Source organism: Calliphora vicina, chromosome 3 (assembly GCF_958450345.1).
Source record: "Calliphora vicina chromosome 3, idCalVici1.1, whole genome shotgun sequence".
Taxonomy (NCBI): domain Eukaryota; kingdom Metazoa; phylum Arthropoda; class Insecta; order Diptera; family Calliphoridae; genus Calliphora; species Calliphora vicina.
In genome coordinates, this window is record NC_088782.1 from 565,305 (window position 1) to 590,394 (window position 25,090).

Here is a 25,090-nt window from a genome sequence, read left to right on the forward strand (position 1 = left end):
TTTCGTTCCTTCGTTCTTTCTTTCTGTCTTTCTTTGGTACACAAATGGCCACTAAGATCTGTAAATTTTTTAGTATAACGTACTCGATCGAGTATCGGCGCAACCTTAACAATATCTGTTTGTTTGCTTATGTAGTATGTAAGACAGTTAGTATCCGTAGTAGAGTAGAGTTTGGAGTTACTATTTACTTGTATTACTGGGTTTGGGTTCTGTTAAGTTTTGAAGTTTTTCCATTTGATGTCTAAGAGGCTGTTAAACCGGTTTCTCCCTTTTTATACGACTTGTTGTTGTTGTTGTTTATAAATCCACACATTTTTTGGTTGGTCGTTTTTTGTTTGCTTCTTAAAATCTTATAAATACGAGTTTTTACTATTGGTTCGCTCGATGATTCTTTAAGAGATTGAACACTTATTTGTACATTTATTCGTAATTGTATTCCTTGAATTTGTTACAAATTTCATTATTTAGGTAATTTTATACTCATGTATCTAGTATTATTAAATATTTACAATTTATTTCGTATCCATGAAGTACTTGCACAACACAACGACAACAATAATAATAACAAAAATGCAATGTGGAAATATTTAAAAGAAATTAAGTGTATACGAGTATTTTATGGATGTATGCATTATTTATACATTTGTATATCCGCTTATTCCGCAATGTCAACTTAGGCACAACTCTTAAACAACTAATTTCCACACGTCCAAACGCAAAGATCCCTCAAAACAAAACAATACTCACCTATCCCGAGTTCAATTTCTTAAATTGAAAACTCTCTTCAGTATCTTTTAGATACAATTCTTAAAACGCTCATTCTCAATCACACTGTGCACATACACACTTCTTTCTAGCTCTCTCATAAGATCATAAATCGATGTCAATTTAGCGTTTTTTTTAAACAGTTTTCTGCTAAAAGCAATGGTATTTAGATGAGGGTCTGCGGATCCCCGGATCGAAAACTCTTGTTGATAAAGGGTTTTGCAACAAGAACTTTGTTTTCTAAAACAAAAAAATTTGACGAAGATGATTCAAATTTGTATTGTATTACGAAAAGAGAAGTTCGGCAATTATGAATGAAAAATGATATGTGGCAAATTTCCGATAACGACCATGTGGTCGATTCGATTAGCTCCGTATAGACTCTGTCCTTAACATAGCCCCACAAAATATAATCCAGTGGTGTTAAATCACACGATATGGCTGTCCACTTAACTGCTGATTTTTGTGAAATTGAGCGATCGGGAAATTTGGTTTGCAATAAACTGATCGTTTCATTGGCTGTGTGACATTTGGCACCGTCCTGTTGAAATAATAGGCCAAAATTGAGTTGTTAACATCTCGCGATAGCGTGATCCATTTCCAGCCTCATCTTCGAAAAAAGAAAAAAAAAACGGTCTAATCATGTTTCCAGACCGCATAGCGCATGATACAGTGATACGTTGAGCATGCAAAGGCTTCTCAATAAACGCTCTAGGATTTTCAGAAACCCAAATGCGGCAATTTGACATTACAATCAAATTCTTTTACATGCAAAAGTTATGTAAACAACTATGGCAACAACAGAAATGCGAGGAAAATATGCGTAAACTAGTACTTATTGCTCAATATTTGGTCAGATAAAGAAATTATTGTTTTATACCTTGTTAGAAAGATAGATTTTCAAGAAGCTTACGTTTATGGCAAATGTTTAAAAAACTGTATTTAAATAGGGAATTTTTTAAGATATCGAAAAAAGTACCATTATTTACACAATTTTACAACTTTCAATCGATTTCCGGCACTAGTTATCCTATTGCACTTAAATTTTGCAGTAGTTAGTTTTAGCTACTAATGAACGAAATTGTTTAATGTACATATTGATTTTACCAGAAATTTTGATCGATTACGCTGTCTTTCGAAATGTTATTTTATCATCCATCTCTTGAATTAAAATGACACGAAAACATTTTACATATCTTACATACATTTTGTACTCGTACTTACCCTACTATTGACACCGCTCCGGTTTGATTTAACTACGCATTACTCAATTTTTTTATGAGTGTATAACAAAACATTTCTTTTGAATCAACAGGAGTAAAGATCCATAACACAGCCTTACTATACTTAAACTTAAAACTATTCCTTGACCCTATGAATTGAATATGCATCAAATATTTTCTGCGTTTTTCTGAAACCCTAAGTTGTCATCACCTAAATGCTCTCTATCTTTTTATTATTATCTGCATAAACTCACCTTCTTTACCTTTAGATCGATTGGTTTTGTTTTCGACAACAAATAATCATTTCATTTGTATTTCAATTTTCGTTGATTTCAAACTCCAGTCTCATTCATAGTCACCAACATCAAACAGTTTATTTTGAATGTTCCGGTTTTTCGTTGTGCCTCTTCTCGATTTCATACTACAACAATTTGTTTATGTTTTTAAGGGAAACCTTTTAAAAATCCAATCTTTTGTTTTGATTTTACACGTAACTGCTCTTTAGTTTAAATTCACTCAGGTACCTACTAAATGCGTTTAAGGAATTAAAGGTTGGTTTCATGGCTATTAAACAACCTGTGTATCTTTTTGTTTTTGGTATTTTTGTAAAATACTATTTAAGACTCATCCTCTCCTCCTCCTGATTCTACGAATGTATGTACTTGTATTACGATTTTTTGTTTATTTTATTTACCTGACCAAATTGTGCATTTTGCTTGTTCATATTTTAATTTTAAACATGTGACTTTAATTTTGTTTCCAAAAGATGGTTCAATATGTACCTACATGTGCATATACTTTCAAACGTTTAGTAAATTTCAATTAGGATTTAGTTTTACTGAGTGAATAATGTATTATAGGATGATCATTGGATGTGTGTGAGTTCATTTAGGATCATTTTAGTAGTCGTATAATGTCTTGTACCGGTTTTAATTACATTTTGGTGTTGAATATTGATTAGTATTTTTCGATCCGATTAAATACTCTGAAAGTTTGAAACTTTTGATGTTAAATATTATGCATATAGACGATCACTTAATGTAGGATTTTTTTTTTAACTGGTTTTAAATATAATTTTTATTGAATTTTTGTTTAAACGAAAAATATTTCCAAAAATTTAGGTATGGACCGATTTTACAGATTTTTTATACCAAAAGTTTTTTTGATATATTGAAGAAGTTGATTTCAATCTTTCAAAAAAATCTATGCAGTTAAAGTGAATTTCAAGTGTGGACCATAAATACCTAATCGATAAACCGGTTTATTTCCAATTTTCCGGTTTTTTAAACCGGTTTTTACAAAAGGAGGGTTTTCAGGTTATTCGACAAACCGGTTTTTTTGTCTCGAATTATTCGAAAAAATCGAGTATTTTTTAAAATTTATTTTAAGATTTTATGCGATTACTTTTATTAATTATCTATTACCCTTTTTAATTTTAAACAAATTTTAATATAAAAATGTTATATTTAAATTAACAAACCAATGTTAGCAAACTTTAACAGATAGAAGTCAGAAAACATATCGAACAAAAAACAATCAGATGGCTTTTTAATGTCACCTGTAATAAATTCGCCTTGTTGTACAGTATGCAGTAACACTTATTAATTTACTTTTTGGTCAGAACTAAATGAAAGTCACTCGAAAAATTTAGAAGCTCAGCTTAGTTTAACATTAAAAGAAGTTCAAAATCTACACAAAAGAACTAATATATTGCAACAATGAGCAACTTAAAACAAGATTTTAATTATTTGGACAAATTTTGAAAAATATCCAATTTATACAATGCATTTTTAAATACAATTAACTATTATTATTATATAAATTATAATTATCTATTAATATTATATTAATATACATCCTTTCTTTCTTTTGACTGAACGATTTTTTTAATTTGTTTTAATAAAAAAAAATAATTTAATATACCTCAATTCTTAAATTGACAAAAAAGACTAAAAACCGGTTATTCGAACCGGTTATTGATAGAAAAAACCGAAAACCGGTTTTTAAAATTAAGCTTTTTCGAATTATTCGAAATCCGGTTTTTAGAATATGTCGAATATTTGACAACTCTAGTTCAAAACTAAAAGTACAAAACTATCTAATAATCGAAATTTTTGTGCGTGAGCTTTATATGAGAGCTCAGTATGCAGATAACTTATTATTGCTTTTATAGTGATTTTCGGAAGTTGGACTAATATGTGAGCCATTGTTAATTACCGACTGATCCTTACAAATTTCACAGTAAGCTTATATAGATCTACTTTCTACATAATTTTGTATTGATATAGATATGGGGCATTTCATGTCAAGTGAACCAACTTTTGAAATCGATGTCTTCCGATCGGGATGAAATTTGCACCAAGGTTAGCTCTATTGGATAGTAACTCAGACACAATTTTTCAACAACATCGGTCGAGAACTCTCTGAGTTATAGGGGGTAAAATTTTGACAATTTGGTCAAACAGGGGTTTTTTCTTATCCATGTAACTTATTACCTATTGTTCTTAGCAAAATGTGTCCCAAATAGTATAGATAGCTATTTCTTCGATCTTTCGAAAAAAAATATTAAAAAAAAAAAATAAAAAATTTTTAATATTTTTTTTCCGAAATCAAAAACTTTTTTGACTTTTTTTTAAAATGGGTCCTTTTTTTTTGTTTTTTTTTTCTTAAAATAAAGTTTAGATATTTTCCTTGAACACCTACTTTGTCGCTTAGTGGGATGCGAGTGGGATATCTATCAAAATAAATATTTTGTAACTCAAAACATAAAATTTTTGACTTTTTTTTTTGCAAAATCAAAAACTTTGTTGACTTTTTTTTTTCAAAATGGACCCTTTTTTAATCTTTTTTTTTAGGTCAAACAAAAGCTTAGATATTATCCTTGAAGACCCTTTTGGTCGCTTAGTGGGATGCGAGTGGGATATCTATCAAAATAAATATTTTTTAACTCAAGACTTACAATTTTTGACTTTTTTTTTTGCAAATACGATTTTTTTTCCAAATGGGCCCTTTTTTTAAAATTTTTTTTGTAGTCAAAAGAAAGCTTAGGTCCATTCCTTTAAGATATTTTTAGTCCCTTAGTGGGATGCGAGTGGGATATCTATCAAAATAAATATTTTGTAACGCAAGACATAAAATTTTTTAATTTTTTTTTGCAAAATCAAAATTTTTTTCCAATATGGGCCCTTTTTTAATTTTTTTTTTTGCTCAAAAGAAAGCCTAGGTACATTCCTTTAAGATATTTTTAGTCCCTTAGTGGGATGCGAGTGGGATATCTATCAAAATAAATGTTTTAACACAAAAATTGTATGTCTTGAGTTACAAAACATTTATTTTGATATATATCCCACTCGCATCACACTAAGCGATCAAAACCATCTTAAAGGAATAGGCCTAAGCTTTCTTTATAGCAAAAAAAAAAAATTACAAAAAGGGCCCATTTTAAAAAAAAGTCAAAAAAGTTTTTGATTTTGCCAAAAAATCAAAAATTGTATATCTTGAGTTACAAAATATTTATTTTGATAGATATCCCACTCGTATCCCACTAAGGGACCTAAAATATCTTAAAGGAATGGACCTAAGCTTTCTTTTGACTAAAAAAAAATTTTTAAAAAAGGGCCCATTTTGAAAAAAAATTCGAATTTGCAAAAAAAAAGTCAATAATTGAATGTCTTGAGTTACAACATTTTTATTTTAATAGATATCCTACTCACATCTTCCTAAGTGACAAAATAGGTCTTAAAGGAAAAGACCTAAGCTTTCTTTTGAGCAAAAAAAAATTTTTAAAAAAAAGTCCCATATTGGAAAAAAATTTCGATTTTGCAAAAAAAAATTAAAAAATTGTTACAAAATATTTATTTTGATAGATATCCCACTCGCATCCCACTAAGGGACTAAAAATATCTTAAAGGAATGGACCTAGGCTTTCTTTTGAGCAAAAAAAAAAATTAAAAAAGGGCCCATATTGGAAAAAAATTTTGATTTTGCAAAAAAAAATTAAAAAATTTGATAGATATCCCACTCGCATCCCACTAAGGGACTAAAAATATCTTAAAGGAATGGACCTAAGCTTTCTTTTGACTACAAAAAAAATTTTAAAAAAAGGGCCCATTTGGAAAAAAAATCGTATTTGCAAAAAAAAAAGTCAAAAATTGTAAGTCTTGAGTTAAAAAATATTTATTTTGATAGATATCCCACTCGCATCCCACTAAGCGACCAAAAGGGTCTTCAAGGATAATATCTAAGCTTTTGTTTGACCTAAAAAAAAAGATTAAAAAAGGGTCCATTTTGAAAAAAAAAGTCAACAAAGTTTTTGATTTTGCAAAAAAAAGTCAAAAATTTTATGTTTTGAGTTACAAAATATTTATTTTGATAGATATCCCACTCGCATCCCACTAAGCGACCAAGTAGGTGTTCAAGGAAAATATCTAAACTTTATTTTAAGAAAAAAAAAAAGGGCATATTTAAAAAAAAAAAAGTCAAAAAAGTTTTTGATTTCGGAAAAAAAAATATTAAACATTTTTTATTTTTTTTTTAAAATATTTTTTTTCGAAAGATCGAAGAAATAGCTATCTATACTATTTGGGACACATTTTGCTAAGAACAATAGGTAATAAGTTACATGGATAAGAAAAACCCTGTTTGACCAAATTGTCAAAATTTTACCCCCTATAACTCAGAGAGTTCTCGACCGATGTTGTTGAAAAATTGTGTCTGAGTTACTATCCAATAGAGCTAACCTTGGTGCAAATTTCATCCCGATCGGAAGACATCGATTTCAAAAGTTGGTTCACTTGACATGAAATGCCCCATATATTTATAAGCGCAAAACACTATTTTGGGAGAACTTTTGTAAGGGCAGCAAAAGATAGACAGATTTTATCAAAGTCTCTTGAAAATTGCGACCTCTACTTCAATAACAAAATGGATATCTCCAAACTGTGAATCTGAGCCGATTGATATGGGACTATTATTAAAATATGTTACTAACATCTGTGTAAACGCATAATAACCTCCCCACTAGAGTGCGGAAAATATTTTATGATGAAAAATATTTTAGCCATTTGTGAGTGATATTTTTTTTATCAACCGAACCAGGACTATACCCGATATATTGATGTATCAATCATGTTTGTTAGTTATTTGGGGGCTTCGAATAGTTGATTTCAATAGACATTGTTATTTCGACACTGCTATCTATAATATATAGTACAAGCTGACCTCCCCGGCTTCGCTCGGTAGTTTTTCAAGTTTCTCTTATTAAGAAAAATGAGAAGTTAAAATAAGCCAATATTTTAAAAACTTAAAATTTCCGAATTATAACTTTTTTTTTCTGTACAAAACTGCTGAAAATTTCGAATCAGCTAAATCGTTCCAGCCGTTCCCACGTGATGCCATTACATACATGGACCATTTCATTTTTATATACATATGAATATAGATATGGGGTCGTAAATAACGAAATATGAAACGGAATGACAAACTTATATATGTACATCTTTGGCACTCAAGGCCTGTTTCACTAAATGCGAACGAACATCTTCTATCTTATTTTACAAACAATATAATCAGGCCTGTCACCGAATTCAATTCCGATCGAAAATGGAATTAATTCCGTATTTCGCTTCTTCAAAAAAAGTAAAACGAAAATTTCTTTCGGAATTAAACCACTTGGAGTTTTCAAAGTAGAATTGATATTTCAATATAATTATTTGTTTTTCTTAAAATTTTAATAAATTTCTGTACCAAAAACTTCAATTATGTTTTAATATAAAAAACGCTGTAAAAAACGGAATAAAAACTGCGGAATTGAAAGCATTCCGAACGAAATATGTGACAGGCCTGCATATAAATAATGAATTCTCAAAGGAATGAATTCAATAGTGAATTATATAATGAAATGTTTAAGAGATACATTTAAATTGGTTTTAATAATTGAATTAAGAATTAATTCTTTCAACCTTTATCAAAGACCTTAATTTTAAAAAATTATAAAAAAAAAATCGGTATAAATGACTACGTATGTTAACACCAAATAATAGCAATGTAACAATATTGTGTTTGAATTGGTTTGGATTTCAAATAACTCCTAACTTGCTCAGGCCATTTAAAATAACCTAAATTCCTCAGAATTGTGTCGATAATGATCGATTCGAATCTTTGTTTAAATAAGTTTTCAAATAAATTATGTTTTTATAATATAAAAAGCGATAGTTAGGTATTTGTAAAAACTACAGGCAATTTCTAAATAAAACACTTTAGAATTAATCAATCATAAAAATACATATTTATATTTATTATTTATTTATTTATTTATTTATTTATTTATTTAAACAACAAAATTCGTTATTCTTTTTTTATTTTATTTTTTCATTTAACTACATAATTTAAGTAAGTATTTATGCTTTGCTTTTTGTTTTAAAAATTAAATGGCTACAATTTAAAATCAGCTAAAAGCTTTGTATTCCTTTGCAAAATTTCGCATTTTGTTGTATTTCTTTTTTATATACATATATGTAGTATATTAACGTAACGCTTTTTTCAAAAGTTTGTCTTCAAATAAAAATATTAAATTGAGTTGTTGTATAAACTTGTTGGAATTTAAATTAATACATACAATATTGTTAGTGAGCCTTAATTTTTTTTTTATATTTCTAGTTTTAGTAGTTTTAATCTAATTATGAACGTGCTGTAAATTTAACCAATTTGCAATAGTTTAAGATTAGTTAATTAAGTTATTAAAAAATATATGCTGGCAAAATAAAATATTGAAATTGTAAAATATGTTAACAAACGTACGAACATAGTTTAAAAATATTTGTAGATGCTTGCAGTAATAGGATCATTTACTAGAAATTTTTAGGAATCATATTCAAAAAACTATTGTAATTTTTTTTTTGCGTTTAAATACCTTTGATTTCAATATTTCATAGAGCCTTTTATGGTTTTTGATAACTTTTGTTTTGGCAAGTTTTTAAACAATATAAAATTAAACATTATTTGTTTTAATTTAATACTTAGCTAAATACATTTTTGTTATTGATTTGTATTTACAAATACAATCATGTGTTTGTAGGTTTTTTTGTTTTAATAAAAATAATTGAATATAATTTATATTTAAAAGCTAAAAATACTGTAAATTTTGAATAATTTTTTTAGATGATTTTGTTTCACGGTTTCATAAATTCATGGACGTACATTTTGTAAATAATTTTGGATTTTGGTTTGTTCTTTTTGGTTTTTCATAAAAATTTTAATTTAATTGGCATTTATATCTTCATTACAATTATGATGACTCTCGTCGGTCTCGGCCAAAAGTTGGGACCAGTTGGCATTAAGCTTAACGATTTCCAAATCCTTGTGTAGCTGCTGTAAAGCAGGATTTCCACTAATTAATTGAGGACTGGCGGTATCTAATACCCTTAATATGTTTTCCAATTGATTGGCGTAGACGCGTAAACGTTCATTTAAAGGATGTATAACATTGTTGTGATTTTTCGGGGCTGACTGAAATATAAAAAAAAAAACATATTAAAATTTTGTGTTGATGAAGTGTGATAAAAAGTTTAGTTACATACATTTAATTCTAAAATATTTGCCATACACTGCTGTATTCTATTGTCCTTCAGTTGTCCATCTGCTTGCCACATCTTGAGCAGATTTATAATTCCACCTATTTCGTCATGATTATCAACAATTTCCGATTGCAATGTTAAATTCAAAATGGGGAATTGTGGCAATTCAGTGCTGGGCGATAGTTTGCGATAGTTACTGCACAATGTGCTCAAATTACAGATGTCCTCGGTTAAACGCTAATTTTTATTTTTGGAGGGGTATATTTTTTGATTTAAATACATTATTTTTACATTAAGTTTGTTCTTGTTTTGTTAATTATGTTTATTTTTTTTTTGTTTTTCATTAATTTAACGAAATAAGGATTTCTTCTGTGTGTGTTGTTTTAATGGAATGTTTTTGATACAAACATGATTATGACAAGTTATTAAATAATTATTGATTGATTGATTTATTTATTTATTAGTTGTGGTGGTTAACATTGGAACATAGAACGATGAGTGGTGGTGATAAGAAGTAGTGATGACAAAATGGTTTTTTGATGATCATGATTTTAGTTTATGGTTTATACATATATATATATATATATATATATATATATGTTTATAAATGGATTGATTGCATTGCAAAGATTTTTAAGAATGGTTGGTTGGTTTAATGGTTTATGGTACAGAAAAAAGTGGTTACATTCATTTTAATCTTCAATAAATAACAAGTTGTTTATGATGAGGGGATTTTATTGGGGTAATTACTACTACTGCGTTATAAAGTTTTTAAGTAATTTTAGCTAAAACACACATAATAAAATATGTATATGTACATCAACATTTTACACAAAATAATTACAACAATATTATTATATATATATTTACTAGTTAGTATGTACTTAAATAAATTATAGTAAACAAATTAACAAAATAATAAAATGTAGAAGCTTGCGAACGTACATATATAAATCATAAAGAATTCATTGCTACTGATATCTGAATGTAGACTTGCCAACCGTCCCGTTTTCGACGGGACTGACCAGTTTTAGAGTCGAATGTCCCGTGTGCCGGCGATACTCTGAACGGGACGCCATTTGTCCCGTTTAAAAAAAAAAACATAACTTTTTCATTAATTACCACAAAAAATATAAAGAAATCAAAAATTGGAAATACCAATAGACAAGAATGCTTTAATTTCTGAAATATAGTATTTTCTCAAAAAATCACTATTTAACAACATATTCTTACTCCATATTCATATTTTAAATTTATAAAAGCTTTATAAAATAAAATTTTCATACAAAATATTTTTTTTTATAAACCTTTAGTGCATTAACTTCTATGAGTTCCGAAAAAACTCATTCAATTATATATTAAACTAGCTGTCCCGGCAAACGTTGTTCTGCCATAGCTCCCACAAAGTTTGAAGACTCCCACTATAATAGTACTCCAGATATGCATTAATAAATTTTTACTTTGTATCGGAGGTGCCATGCCCATTGTTACTATATAGGTCAATTGTGAATATAAACCATCCAGGGACTTACTCAAACACACACAACAAATTTCATCGAAATCGGCCCAGCCTTTAAGGAGGAGTTCAGTAACTAACAGACGTACAGAAGAATTATATAAATAAAGAAGAAAATAATGTTTACAGTATACATTCATGAAACATAAATGGCACGATACTCGTTCTAGGATGCTTGTACCTTTAGTTAAAGCTGAGTTGTTGGTCCATTCCAATTTCAGAGCTAAGATGTGCTAAATTTGTTGAATTTATTACTTCAAATAAAGATTTAATAAAAGCTGATAAAATTTATTAAAAATATAAATTCAAAATTATAGACTGAAATAATTAAACTTTATCGTAGTAAAATAAAAAATGTGAAAGATTTTATAAACAATTTTTTGAAACAAATTAGATAAAATTATAAAAAATAAATTTTCAGACAAAGTTTGAAAATCTCGCAGTCTTAATTATCCAGATATTTAAAATTGACTATGTACTTTGTATGGAAAGTGCCACACCCACTGTTCCGATCCAGACCATTTTTAGCTAAACTCCGTTCAGTAATTAGAATTTGATTCATACTTAGTTTAAATACATTACAATTATAGTACTCCAGATATTCGAAATTATGTATTTAATTTGTATGAGAGGTGCCACGCCCACTAACACAATACCATATTCACCCAAACTATGTAGAATAGTAAGGGTGATATTAGGGAAATAATTTAAGACTTCCACTATTCGATAATTACTATTTACACTCTATGAAAGGTGCCACACTCCCTATTCCGATCAGTCCCATTTATGGTAAGACTTCATACACAGATAAGAAATTGAGTCGTATAAAGTTGTAAGACTTTCACAGTTATAGTTCTCCAGATATTCAAAAATAACTATTTACTTTGTATGTGTCACGCCCATTTTTAGCCAAAATGCGCACAATTATACCGAAGTAAATTCTGCTAAGTTTTGCGGCTTTCACAGTTATAGTTCATCAGATATTCCATAATAACTATTTACTTTGTATGGGAAGTGCGACGAACACTTGAATTTTTAAAATAGCCTATTGGTCCATTCAGGTATAGGAGAACATACATAACAAATTTCAAGACCATCGGTCCAGTGGTTTATTCTGCTATAAGTCACAAACAAATAAACATATTCCTATTTTATTTACGTTTATGTTTTTTTAAAGTCTAAAGTCTAGATTGCAGATCATTTAGTGGTGTCCCGTTTTGGAAATTTCAAAAGGTGGCAAGTCTATCTGAATGATAGTCAGTAATTTGTTGTAGGCGAAATAAAATACCAAACATTTGCTTAATAAATTTCACCAAAAACACTTCCTAATTGAAAAAGATACTTACATGGTTGGACCATAATTGGTCATAGCTCCCATAAAACGCCAACTTCCGAAAATAATTTATTGAAATTAAAAAAAAAAACTTTCATACTTGTTTTCTTTATCTTATATCTTAACCAAAAAATATATCAAATGGAAATTTAAATAGCTTAACGTCAGTCAGATACAAAAAAAAACGAGGAAAGATTTTTAAATTTTATAATTTGGAAAATAAATTTATATTACATATTCCAAATCCTACTACAAAAGATTTTATACAAAAGGTCTTGATCAATTCGCACTCCTTCAACTTCTTAGGGTCAATTGTTGCAATAATTTTTCTGAACAAAGTGTTACTTAAGTACTTTACAAATTTCACGTCATGTCATAATTAAAAGTGATCATTGAAGTCAGCAACAATATTTTATAAATTGAAAATCTGTAGAAAAAATTTTGTATTTTTTTAATATTAAATTAAGAAAAAAACCGGTAAAATTTTTGAAAAAACGCAATTTTGGTTTTTTGTTAACCGGTTAATTAATAATGTTGATTTTCGGTTAACAGGTGTACCAGGTTTTCATAACTCGGTTACCCGCTTTTTAAAATTATGCACGAAAATTAATAAATTTCATGGTATTGTGTATATTTTTATTAATTTTTATAGAAACTCTATCACACATATAGTCTGCTTTAAAATCTAAACTGCTGATATAAAAAGCTCTTACAATAAAAATGTTCGGGCATTACAATAATTGAAGAACCTGCTCTACTAACTCCATAAGCCACAATATCAAAATATTGAAAAAAAAAAACATTTCAAAGTTTTTAAAATGTTCATAACATAAATTTAAGAAAATATTTTTGATGAAGGTAGCCAGGCATATAATAATAAAATTAAGAGATAAAATCAGTTTTTGAATTCGCTTGACTTCTAAATAGTATAGTAAATATTATTAAAATGTAACTTTTTATTCAATTGTTTGTAAAAGCGTTATTTCTGATAATATTGCATTAAATATTTGGGACGAGGTGTATTTGTGTGACATTTTAGGGCCTTTCTATATCTAATTTTATTAATTAAATATCTTTAATCACTCCTGACTACTAAAAATTACAAATTATATAGCTACGTAGTATAGCAATTTATTGTATTTTTTTACATATAAAATTTTATTGTTGAAACTTTTTTCATAAACTGTTTTTCAAAAAGTCCAATTTTCGGTTATCCGACAAACCGATTTTAAGTAAGAGCTGCGACTAAGTTAAAAAAAAAAGTTCGTATTTGGTTTCGAAAATAACGTTTTTGATTCAGAATACATATAAACAAATTTAAAACAGTATTTTTGTCGTTATTTTCTCTAATATCTGAAATATTTTTGGTTGTGATAACAAATTTATTGTTAATCCATCATTCAGTCTAAATGACCCAATTTGGATTCTGTTGCTAGTAAAAAAAAGTCTATCAAGTTATTCTATTGGCAACAAATTACTGTAACTTTAACAAGAAATCTTATAAATAAATTCTGTTCCGATCAGGAACTAATACTTGCCAAATCAAACTCACGTTCATAAATACTGGTTTTGGCTCGATATACAATTTGAATATATTGAATGTATCAAGATAACAACAACAAAAAAACTCCCACATCGAATATGTATTCCTCCCCTGCAGTCAGACTGGGTCCATATGTCTTTTTGTCAACAGTACTAGTTCAAATGTCTCCAATCTTTCATTTCTGTGTAAATATAAAAAGTACAGAGACCAAAAGTGTGGTGTATATCTAGTGACATTGTCAACAAACGTTGCAATATTCCTTAAGAAAATGTCTATAGTTAAACTGTATTGACTTGCTCTTGACTTGGTCAACAGTATTGACGACTAATTGTACACCATACAATGCCTCTTCTGTTGACATTTATGTTTATTTATGTGAAAAAATTCTACTGCGCAATAGCTCTCTCGTCTGTTGAAGGCATTAAAATTATTATTATTTTGTTTAGAAATATAAAAAATAAACAGTTCAACATGCGGAAAAAAAGTTATAAAAGGCATACATATTAGAAAACAAATAATTTTATAAAAAATAGGAGTGTAAATAGTGAAACAGTTTTGAGTGAAAAAGCTGGTGACAATGTCGCTAGTATGACACCACCTATTTACTATTGACATAGCTTACAGGAAACTTCCAAACTAGGAAAATCCTGGTTCTAATGTCACCATATGGATCCATGAGAAGTACCTAGTCAATAGGAAGTCAATAGTCATAGTGTTACTAGAGGATTTTCAATGACACGCACATGTTAAATGTCTATAGCACTAAGCCTTGTATGGGGTATAATTAGAAACTAGTGCTGTTGACAAAATCAATAGCGATTCAGCACATTTTTAATATTGACATTTCCTACAGGGTCTGTATTAATAAATGATACTGGTATAAATAATAGCAATAAAAAATCAAATAATAAAACCAAAAAAAGACAACGTATTTGAGTAATAAAAAATTAAACTTGTATTTTGTTTTTATTAAAAATCAAAAATATTTGTTAATTTATATGTAAGTGCAGATAGAATAAAAGGAAACTTTTAAATTACAGTGGTACAATAAAATGTTTTTTTTTAAAAAAATAACAAAATTTTCATTGAAAAAGAAAACTAAAATAATAAATATGTACTCGTATAAAATAAAATCGTTAAACAGAATGAATGACTGAATAAATGGATGTAAAATGAGACCAAAAAGTAGAAATCAAATAGACGAGGATACAAACAAACAATATGTTTATATATATGCAAATAAAAATGTTTGCAAAAAGTATTTTAAATGTAATGTAAATAATTAGTGTATGTATAAAATGTAAATATTTTTCAAATACATCTAAACGCAATAATGATAATCAAAATTGTATAGCGTAAAAATCGTATAAAACGAAAGGAACAAAGGGAAAGTGTATGAAGAAAAAAATGTATGTATGAATATGCATATAATGTATGTAGATAGTATTTTTTTTTGTTTGTTTTGTTTTATACAATAATTGGGATTCTAATACTACTACTGATAGTTTCTAATGTTTAAAATCTTACATCAATTTCATTACGATGACGTTGGATTTCTGCTTTGGTATTTGATAAATCATTATTTTTCAACATTAACTCTTGGGTGGCATCCATTAGTTCGTCTTGTAGTTTGACATTAACATCTTGCAAGTCTTTAATTTTTTCCAACATGTCTTCTTTGTTTTGTTGCAATTTATTTCTAAAGAAAAAAAACAAATTTAATTACCATATTATTAGATTTTTAAATTTCCAACTTACTTATCCATGATTAACTGTTGTATGCAATTATCATTGTCCAGTTGTATGAGACGCAAAACCTTCAATAACTTCGTTACTAAACTGTCGACCTCAATGACTTGGTCCACGACAGCTTGAGTAACCGAATACTCAACTAATGAGGGCATTTCAGCCACCGAATCATGGCAACTCATTTCTTCCGTGCAACTTGGCTGCTGCTCACTATGTGTGTAAACAGGTTTTTGAGTACAGAATGTTTAATTTATTTGCATTGCTTAACTTACTTTAACTGGAAATTCATTTTGTGCACATTTAACGCATTCACTTGTGATTCCATATTCTGTCGATTGACAATAGCTTGCGATAGATTTTGCAACGATTCATCGGCTGTTGTTACATTGAGAATTTCCGAGGGTATTTCTATTTGTGATATCATACCCGTACATGAAGACACCATGTTATGGGAGTGAGAATCCGGCATGGGCACATCCTCTAAAACGTTGTCCATCATGAGACAGGGTTCTGTTTCCGAGTCCAACATTTCTGTAGAATCCGAATCATCTAAGGGAATAGAAATGCAAATTAGTTTTACTTTATAAAAAATCAAAAGTTTATATGATCATCGATATCATCGCTTTACTCACCTCCATTGTTTTCATTCATATTTTGTTGATTATTATTATGACTATTTATATTTAACTGGTTATGCTGATGCTGCTGATGATGATGATGGTGGAGTCCTGCACCAGTGCCTCCACCAGCACTGTGTCGCTTATTATGTCTTACTAGCAATCGTTTGCCCGAGTGTGTTGTGGCATTTCGTATGGCACTAATAACAGCCGCGATAAATGATTGATTTCTTTGTGGTGACAAAGAACCATCACTGGCCGAATTCAATTGGAATTGTGAATGATGATGATGATGATTTTGAGACTGTGCAAAATTGAGAGTTTGTGGATGCTGCTGCGTTTGAGTTACTTCATGACCATTGAGCGTTAATTTAACGGATGACGTTTCACAATCCAAAGAATTTTCCCCACTGGCACTGACATTTGTTTGTGTATCATTTTGAAAACCAATATCCTAAAATAGCAAGGGTTAAATTTCAATAATCGAATTTCGACACCTAGTCTTACAAGTGATTTATAAAAGTAACAAGCCAAGAATTTGTTCTTTGTTTTTGTTAACATACATATTTTTTTTTAACTAGCTACACCAATTTATATTTGGAGATGAATTAAATATTGTTTTTTTTATATATGTATGTATATAAATATATGTATGTATTTAGTTATATAGTGTGTGTAGATAGTAGTATTATGTATTTATATATTTAGTCTTCTACGCTTAATCATGAATATGCATGCGTTTTTTTGTTTCATTTTAGTAATTCTTTTATTGTTTTTCTAATTTCAAGCTTAAAAATCCTTTAAAGAAAATTATCAAATTGTTAAAAAGCCAACCCACCCTACTTAATCTTAAAATACAGTGTCAGTGTAAGACTTGTTCATCTTCACTGCTGCTTTGCTGTGGAAAATGTAATGGAACAAAAAAAAATTATTATTTGTAACATTTGTAATTTAACATTCTTCATCACTTCTACTATACATACATATGTATGTATGTATATTTTAATGAATCAGATGATATACATGATCTTAATGATATGAGGGACCAAATAAAATAATATATACTGTTCGTTTTAGGGTTCGTAATACCTGAAAGATATTTGGAAATCGGTATTTTGAATTTATATCTTGACAGATTTTCTTTAAATCCATTTATTTTATTATTCATTGAACAAAAACTAATTTTAACTAAGATTAAATTACTTTTTTAAAATCATTTCTATAAACTAAAATAAACAATTAAAACTTTTTTCAGATTTTTGCATTGCTTTTCAAGTCCCCTCTAACTGAACGTACGTAATGTCCAGACTGGCTCTTAATAATGGGATATTCCACAATTTGTATTTTTTTAAAGTATTTTTTATGCAAATTTTTAAATGTTTGAAAGTAATTTCAAATCTTAAAAAAATTTACTTGATTTAAGAAGTAAATCAATATTCGTTTTACTTAGTCCAAGTGTTATCGGACATTCAAACTGATATGTTTGTTTTGACTAGTAGATACTCGTAGTTCCCAAACAAACCAAGTTTTATTTTGAGGGGGAGGGTTAACAAATTCAAATTTTTCATTTGCAAATGAAGTGAGTGGCTGTAATGTACATTATCGTCATAAATTAAGATAAATACAAAAATTGTATTTGTTCGTAATAAAACTACATATTGCACATTTCACAACTCAAATTTGTGTTTTTCAACTAAGCTCGATAAACAATTTTAGATAATTTTATCTTTTTACTACAATAATTTTAGTTATTTTCAGTGTGAGAGTGATTTTTTATAGTTATCAATTACAAAACAAAAATTCTTAATTGCACAATCAATTAAAAAGCGTATAAATCTGTTTTTTAAAAAAAAAAAAAACCTCCCTGTTGAAGAGAATAACAGACATTAGCAAAAACATCTTTTCATTTGATTGCAAAAACATATAATGAAGGGAAGGTAGTTATAAATATTTTCCGGTACAAAAACGTTTACTGCCAGTTTCTCTATTTCAAAAGAAAAGGGAGTAAAAAAGTTTTCTATGAAACGCAATATAAAATAATTCCTTAAACAGCTTCATCTAGCTCGTTTTAACTTTACGTTACTCCATATAAATACAATATAAGTATTGTATAATTCTAAAAACACTGTAGATTTTTAACATACCTCCAAATCTTGTTCGGATATATTGTATGAGAACACTAATTGTTCCACCAAGTTATCCAAACGTGCATGTAATCCAGACAAAGCGGCAGTAGCCCCTGAAACTGAGGCATTTTGTTGCATGATCAGTTCCTTCGATTTTGATTCCAAGGCAGCGTATTTTGTTTGTAGCATGCGATTTTCTTGTCTAGAGGAGAAATAAGGAATAAAAAATACATATTTTAATATTAATTATTCTACAATGGAGGTATATACTATATAAATGATTAACAAACATCCATTTACTTGTTCCTAATATTGTTTATTTGAGAGAATAATTTTGTAAATTTTCAAGTTAAGTTGTTGATATTTATAATTGTACTTATCTACAAATTATTTTTACATGTCATGGTGGTATTGAGAATACTATTTTTAATAATATATACGGCACTCACCTTCTCTGCTCATTTAACCGCACCAAGTGTCTGCATTCATCTCTTAACACCTTCACCTCTTCATCTTTGCTGCTCAATTGTTGTTGACATTGTTGATAATCCGTTTCGAGGTCCTTGAGGGCATCGCACATGGCAGCCTTTTCGTGTTGCAAGAAATCTTGCAACTCACTCGATTCCTGTTCAATGGCTGCCTTCTCCTGCATCAGACATTCCTGTTGCATGAGAGATCTTTCCATTTCTGCCTGCAGAGATCTACATAATTTTCTCAGTTGGCCAACTTCCTGCTGTCTTTCGATTAGCTCATGGCCGGACATTTGTATCTGTGATTCCAACATAAGAAGACTATCATGATTTGCTTCACCCTCATCGGAAGTGGGTGTTCCAGCATCCAAGATCTTGCCATTACCGGCTATGCGTGCCAGGTTTAAAAGGCCCATCACTTTTTCGGTATTCAAATGTAATTCTCTTTGCATGGCCAATTTTTCTTCACGTTCTCTTTTAAGTTTTGCTGCTAGATCTTGTTCGCGCTGGGCTAAATGTCTGACTTCATCTCTTAAGCGTTCCATTTCTTGATCCCGTATCTCAGCATGGGTTTCTTGATCCTTTTGTTCCACCGATTCTATAGAGCGGGCGGGAAGAACCACGCCAGCAAATGCCTTTTCTATATCGGTGTTAGTTAATGCAGTTTGGGAGGCCGTTTCATGATAGATTCTAGTTTTGCAAGAAGGCGTTTGGGGTTTTCTAAGGGATGATGTTTTGGCTAAGCTTAGAGATGAGGTGATGGATTTATGTTGTGTTGGTGTGCTGTTGGAACTAGTGGCATAGGAAGTAGCCAAGCTTTTGCGTGAAGTCATGATTACCGATGAAGTCATTCGGGACTCTCTGGTAATGGAACTACTTCTTGAACTGCGTCCTGTAAGATCTTCCACAGACTTTTGTTTACGCCTGCGAGGCAAAGTGCCATAAGGACTGGATGAAGACGACTTAATTTCCATGCTAGCCATCATGCTAGAACGCATTTTCATAGAAGACAAATCCGGAGTAACGGACAATCCTCTTCTGGCCGCCGTAGATCTGGAGCTAGTAACTCCGGGCCACCGTCCATCATCTGGAGTTGATGGTGTACGAGCCCTACTCATGGAGGGGGTACGTTGTATGAGACGCTGCATGCTCATCGAAGTGGTCCGACTCAATTGGCTGGGTAACGTTTCTGGTTTTTGGGGTTTTGTTTGTGGAGTACGAGGTTGGGTATTACGATAAGGAGTCAAACAATTGTTGTTGTTGGTCTTTGAGTTGTTGTACATTTTGTCACTTAAACGTTCTCGTACCTGTTGAGCCGTACCCTGAGTGGGTCGGGGCAAAGACACAGCTCTTTTTAAACCACTTAAACGTGGTCTGTTCTGTTGTTGGGCTGGAGTTGAAACAACTGTTACTTCCTTGGACGAACTCTTGCTCTTCATGATAAGACTTTCATGCATTGATGGTTCAAACATGGCCACTTTTTTCTTAACATTATTGTGATTATTAACTCTACGCACTGCCATGGTAGTGTGTCCAGTTATGGAGCTACTTTCGCTACCATTCTCACTGCAACATTCGTAATTGTTTGAAGAACGACAACCATTTATATTGGTACCCGCCAAACTATGAGGTTGTTTCAAATCGTACACATCCGAACTGCAGCTAATCATGCTCGAATTGCACGACAAATTTATACCCTGGGTGTTGTCATCTATACAGCCTTGTGTACTGCTGGCATAACCACCACTCTGATTACTTAATGCCCGCTGTAATGTGACATTAACATTGTTTGTAATTTCCACACCACTGTCGCTGCCATCACAATAGTTCTGACCATTGCTTGCATTCAGAGTGGGATCTACTTCATCATCGACATCTGCACGGATTTGTAGGCCATTCATTTTTGAATCTAAAATATCTTCATAAATAGCCGAGCAGGGCCGATCCAGCTTCTGTTTCTGTTGGGGTTCATTATCGTGATAAGTAGACGACAGGTTGTTTTCTATGGAAGTGTTTGATTCATTATTTGTGGAGGATGTTGAGTTCAAATCCTGTTCCGGATTAAAAAGAATAGCAGACATGTTTAAGATTTTTCTCTTTCAATCTGTTCAATTCATATTTTTAATCTGTAAGAAATTAAATAAAAAAAAAAGTTATAAAAGGAAAACAATAAATGTTGTTCGTTTTAATAATTTTTGTAATCATTTATTAAATACAAAATTAAATGATTATTACGTGGCCACATGACTAAGTTTTTCTAAGTGAAGGAGAATGATTCTGGAAATGTTGTTATAGGTCAGTTTTTCAATCTGTTCTTATTTATTTTGCACCAAATGCTTGCAAATCTTGCTGACTGAACACATTGTATACATGTAACACTGCATATTTAAATACAAGCAAAACTCAAAATAAACAAACAAAAAATGTCTGTTTTTGTAAAAAAAATAAAGAAAATAAAGTCAAACATACTCAGATGTGCTTTTTATAGATTTTATTCATAGAAATGATATTTTCGAAATCTTTAGAATCGCCGTCAACATGCAGACAGACACTGCAAACGATCATAAAAAATGTAAACTAGGAAGCCCTCAAAAATCTTGGCAGGAATATGGATTTATTATTTGTCTGTGTATGTGTTTGCTGTGTTGTTGTTTTTATACCCTACACCACCATAGTGGGGAGGGTATTATGCGTTTGTGCAGATGTTTGTAACGCCCAAAAATATTAGTCTAACACCCACCTTAAAGTATACCGATCGACTTAGAATCACTTTCTGAGTCGATTAAACGATGTCCGTCCGTCTGGTTGGCTGGCTGGCTGTCCATGTAAACCTTGTGCGCAGAGTACAGGTCGCAATTTTGAAGATATTTCGATCAAATTTGGTACATATTACTTTTTCGGCACAAGGACCAAGCCTATTGAAACTGGCTGAAATCGGTCCATTATTTCACCTAGCCCCCATACAAATGTCCCCTCGAAATTGGACTTTATCGGTCATAAATGTTTAATTTATCTATGTATCTACACAAATTTCGCTCCAAATAAGTTTTATATATACAAAATTCATGTCACCAAATTTTGTTACGATCGGTCCATAATTAGTCATAGCTCCCATATAGACCCGCTTCCGAAAATCACTTTAACGCGCATAAATCGCTTAAAAATGTTGGTATACACACAAAATTCAACATAGTTAACTTTAATATAGACATAAATCACACGACCTAATTTTATGGTGATCGGTCCATAATTGGTCATAGCCCCCATATAAGGCCCACTTCCGAAAATCACTCAAAAATAAAAATTATTAAAATTTTAAAAGAAAAATGTTTTTACTCATTTACTTGGTGTAGGGTATTATATGATCGGGCTTGACCGACCATACTTTCTTACTTGTTTTTTTTTGTAACAGTGTTAATGCATTTAAGCAGAAAAATATGTATGTTTCGGTTTTTACGGTCAAGTTACATAGATGATTAGCCCAATAGACTTTTTTTTAGACTTTATCTATTAGAAAAAAATACTAAAAACAAATCGAACACAAAGAAAACATGCATAAAGCAACAACAACCGCAAAACAGGGCCTAAAGTGCAAACAAAATAATAAAAACAAAACAACAACAACACAACATCAAATGAACTACATTCGCTTTTGACACCCTACATCAATTATGTTGCAGTGGCAATGGTAGACAAATGACATGACCTAGATCAACATCAGAATATAAAAGACTAATGAATGATACATTCTAAGTGCACACGCATACATACGTGTGTTAAATTCTTAATAGGATAATTGGGGGTTACATTCTTAGTTCAATTAATTGTAGGTACGAGTACTAACTATACAAATGTTAATGAAATTTAAAAAAACAATCAGCCTAACTATAACAGTAATTTTAAAGTTAATTTTTGTTAAAGTCGACTTGTATATTAAAATAAATAAAAATATTTTTCAATGAACGTAAATAAAATAAAAGAAATTTCAAAAAATTAAAAAAAACAAACACTCTAACTATAAAAGAAATTTTAATAATAATTTTTGTTAAAGTCGACTTTATTTTAAAATAGAACTATTGTTTTTTTTTCGTACCATAAGAAATATTATAAAAAAACTTTCAAAACTTTTTCCAACAATAAAACAAAATTTTAAATAATATTTGAAATAATAGTTAACTTAATGGACTTAAAATCGACTTTCAGGCTTTTGTAGTTAGGCTGAATATAAATAATAAAAATGTTGCAGAACATAGTGTTGTGTCAGGAGTGATGTTTTTTATTTTCTATTTCTATAATTTGTCTTTGTGATAACTTCGAAATCAGTAGAGTTATTTGGGAATATATTGGCAATTAAATGGGTATTGAATAAAGGTTCTTAAATAATCAAATAAGTAAAAAATGTTCTCAAAATTACTAATAGGCGCAACAATAGCTTCTTTGTTTTATAAGTTTAAAAAAAGTTTTAAAATTATATATTTTTTAATGATAATATAACTCTTCTGTTAGATCTCAAAAATCCATAACCTTAATAATATCACAATATTGCTAGTTGTGGGGATTTGTGCCCAAAAAACGGAAATATTGTAAGGTTTGTTTTTAATATTTCGGGGAATTGATAGTGATAAATTAATTATACGTGAACATTTTTCATGATTTTTTAATATAAATTAGATATTTTATTGCAATGGAAATACGTATCATATGTTACAATTTACACATTCAAATCAGTTTTTGGAAAAATTTTCTAATGTATTTGTGGATTTTTGGGGATATTTTTTTAATTTGGGAACAGCTATGTATATACATACATATACGTTTTTCATTCTGTTTTTATAGTGGATCCTTATATAGGAAGTCGATATAACGATTTCCATATGTATGTGTGTTTATTAAAATACGTTTTTCAAAGCTCCCAAATCTATTAGATATATTCATAACAACTTTTGATCCATAAAGGACTGAGATATAAAACTACCTCGATTTTTTTTACATATTTTTGTTTATAAACATAGAAAATATGTCTATCAAATAAAAGGCGTTGTTTTATTTTTTTTATTATTAACACAGATTTGTCTTGGAATTACACTTGGAAAAGGACATATAAGATTCAGCTAAACCAAACACAACACTCTAAATTGTTTTCTTTTAAAGTTATGTATTATTATTTTAGTCCTATTCATCTTGCACACCAATGCCTGTAGGGTGTTTTAAGGTCGATTTTGATCAATACAAATAGGCTGTTTGTTGCCAGTAGTTTTTCATGATTTAATTGTTGTAGTTGTTGTTTGAATGACATGAGGTATAAATTCATACATGTTAAACTTAAAACATTTGTGGGTTATTTTATTTTATTTTATGTATTTATGTTTGTATTTTTTTTGCATTTTTTTTTTAAATAAATTTTTTGGTGTGACTATTGCAATGTTACTCGTAACTTATGGCATGATTTTGTTTATTTTCTACATATACATACCTATTTTTTATAATTTTTAACAATTATGTACATATGTATGACAAAAACACAAATAAATTTACAAAAACGTGAAAAGAAGCAGGCAGAAACAAATAAAATCAGGTTGTTCAATGAATTGAGTTCATGAAAAGATTATTATTTATTTTGTCTTTTTATGCGATTTTTGTTGTTCCTAAACAAAGACATCTTAAATGCATACAATAGAATTGGTTGGATGTGTTTTTATACCCTTCACCTTCGTGAGAAGGGTATATATAAGTTTGTCATTCCGTTTGTAATTTCTACATTTTTCATTTCCGACCCTATAAAGTATATATATTCTGGATCCTTATAGATAGCGGAGTCGATTAAGCCATGTCCGTCTGTCTGTCTGTCTGTCTGTCTGTCTGTCTGTCCGTCTGTCTGTCTGTCTGTCTGTCTGTCTGTTGAAATCAGTTTTCTGAAGACCCCAGATATCTTCGGGATCCAAATCTTCAATAATTCTGTCAGGCATGCTTTCGAGAATTTTGCTATTTAAAATCAGCAAAATCGGTCCACAAATGGCTGAGATATGAGTAAAAAACCAAGACAACCTCGATTTTTGACCTATTTTTGACCTATATCTGGATTACTAAGACATTAATATAGACAATATGGATATCTAATGATAGATATTTCAAAGACATTTGCAACGACGTATATAAGACCATAGTAAGTTGGAC

At 29.8% G+C, this 25,090-nt stretch overlaps 1 protein-coding gene across 2 annotated transcripts in view; it reads right to left on the reverse strand.

Annotated features, from left to right (window-relative positions):
* Nucleotides 1-9,221: 9,221 nt before the first annotated feature.
* corn (cornetto) overlaps nt 9,222-25,090 on the reverse strand; it is a 48,035-nt gene continuing 32,166 nt past the window's right edge. For both annotated transcript variants that reach the window (XM_065503499.1, XM_065503500.1), the window contains exons 2-9: nt 18,896-21,042; nt 18,465-18,648; nt 16,336-16,774; nt 15,976-16,252; nt 15,713-15,913; nt 15,482-15,653; nt 9,566-9,799; nt 9,222-9,494 (exon numbers count right to left, since the gene is read on the reverse strand). In XM_065503499.1, coding sequence (XP_065359571.1) covers nt 9,246-9,494; nt 9,566-9,799; nt 15,482-15,653; nt 15,713-15,913; nt 15,976-16,252; nt 16,336-16,774; nt 18,465-18,648; nt 18,896-20,997 — 3,858 coding nt within the window. In that variant the 5' untranslated portion in view covers nt 20,998-21,042 and the 3' untranslated portion in view covers nt 9,222-9,245. The remainder of the gene's footprint in view (nt 9,495-9,565; nt 9,800-15,481; nt 15,654-15,712; nt 15,914-15,975; nt 16,253-16,335; nt 16,775-18,464; nt 18,649-18,895; nt 21,043-25,090) is intronic.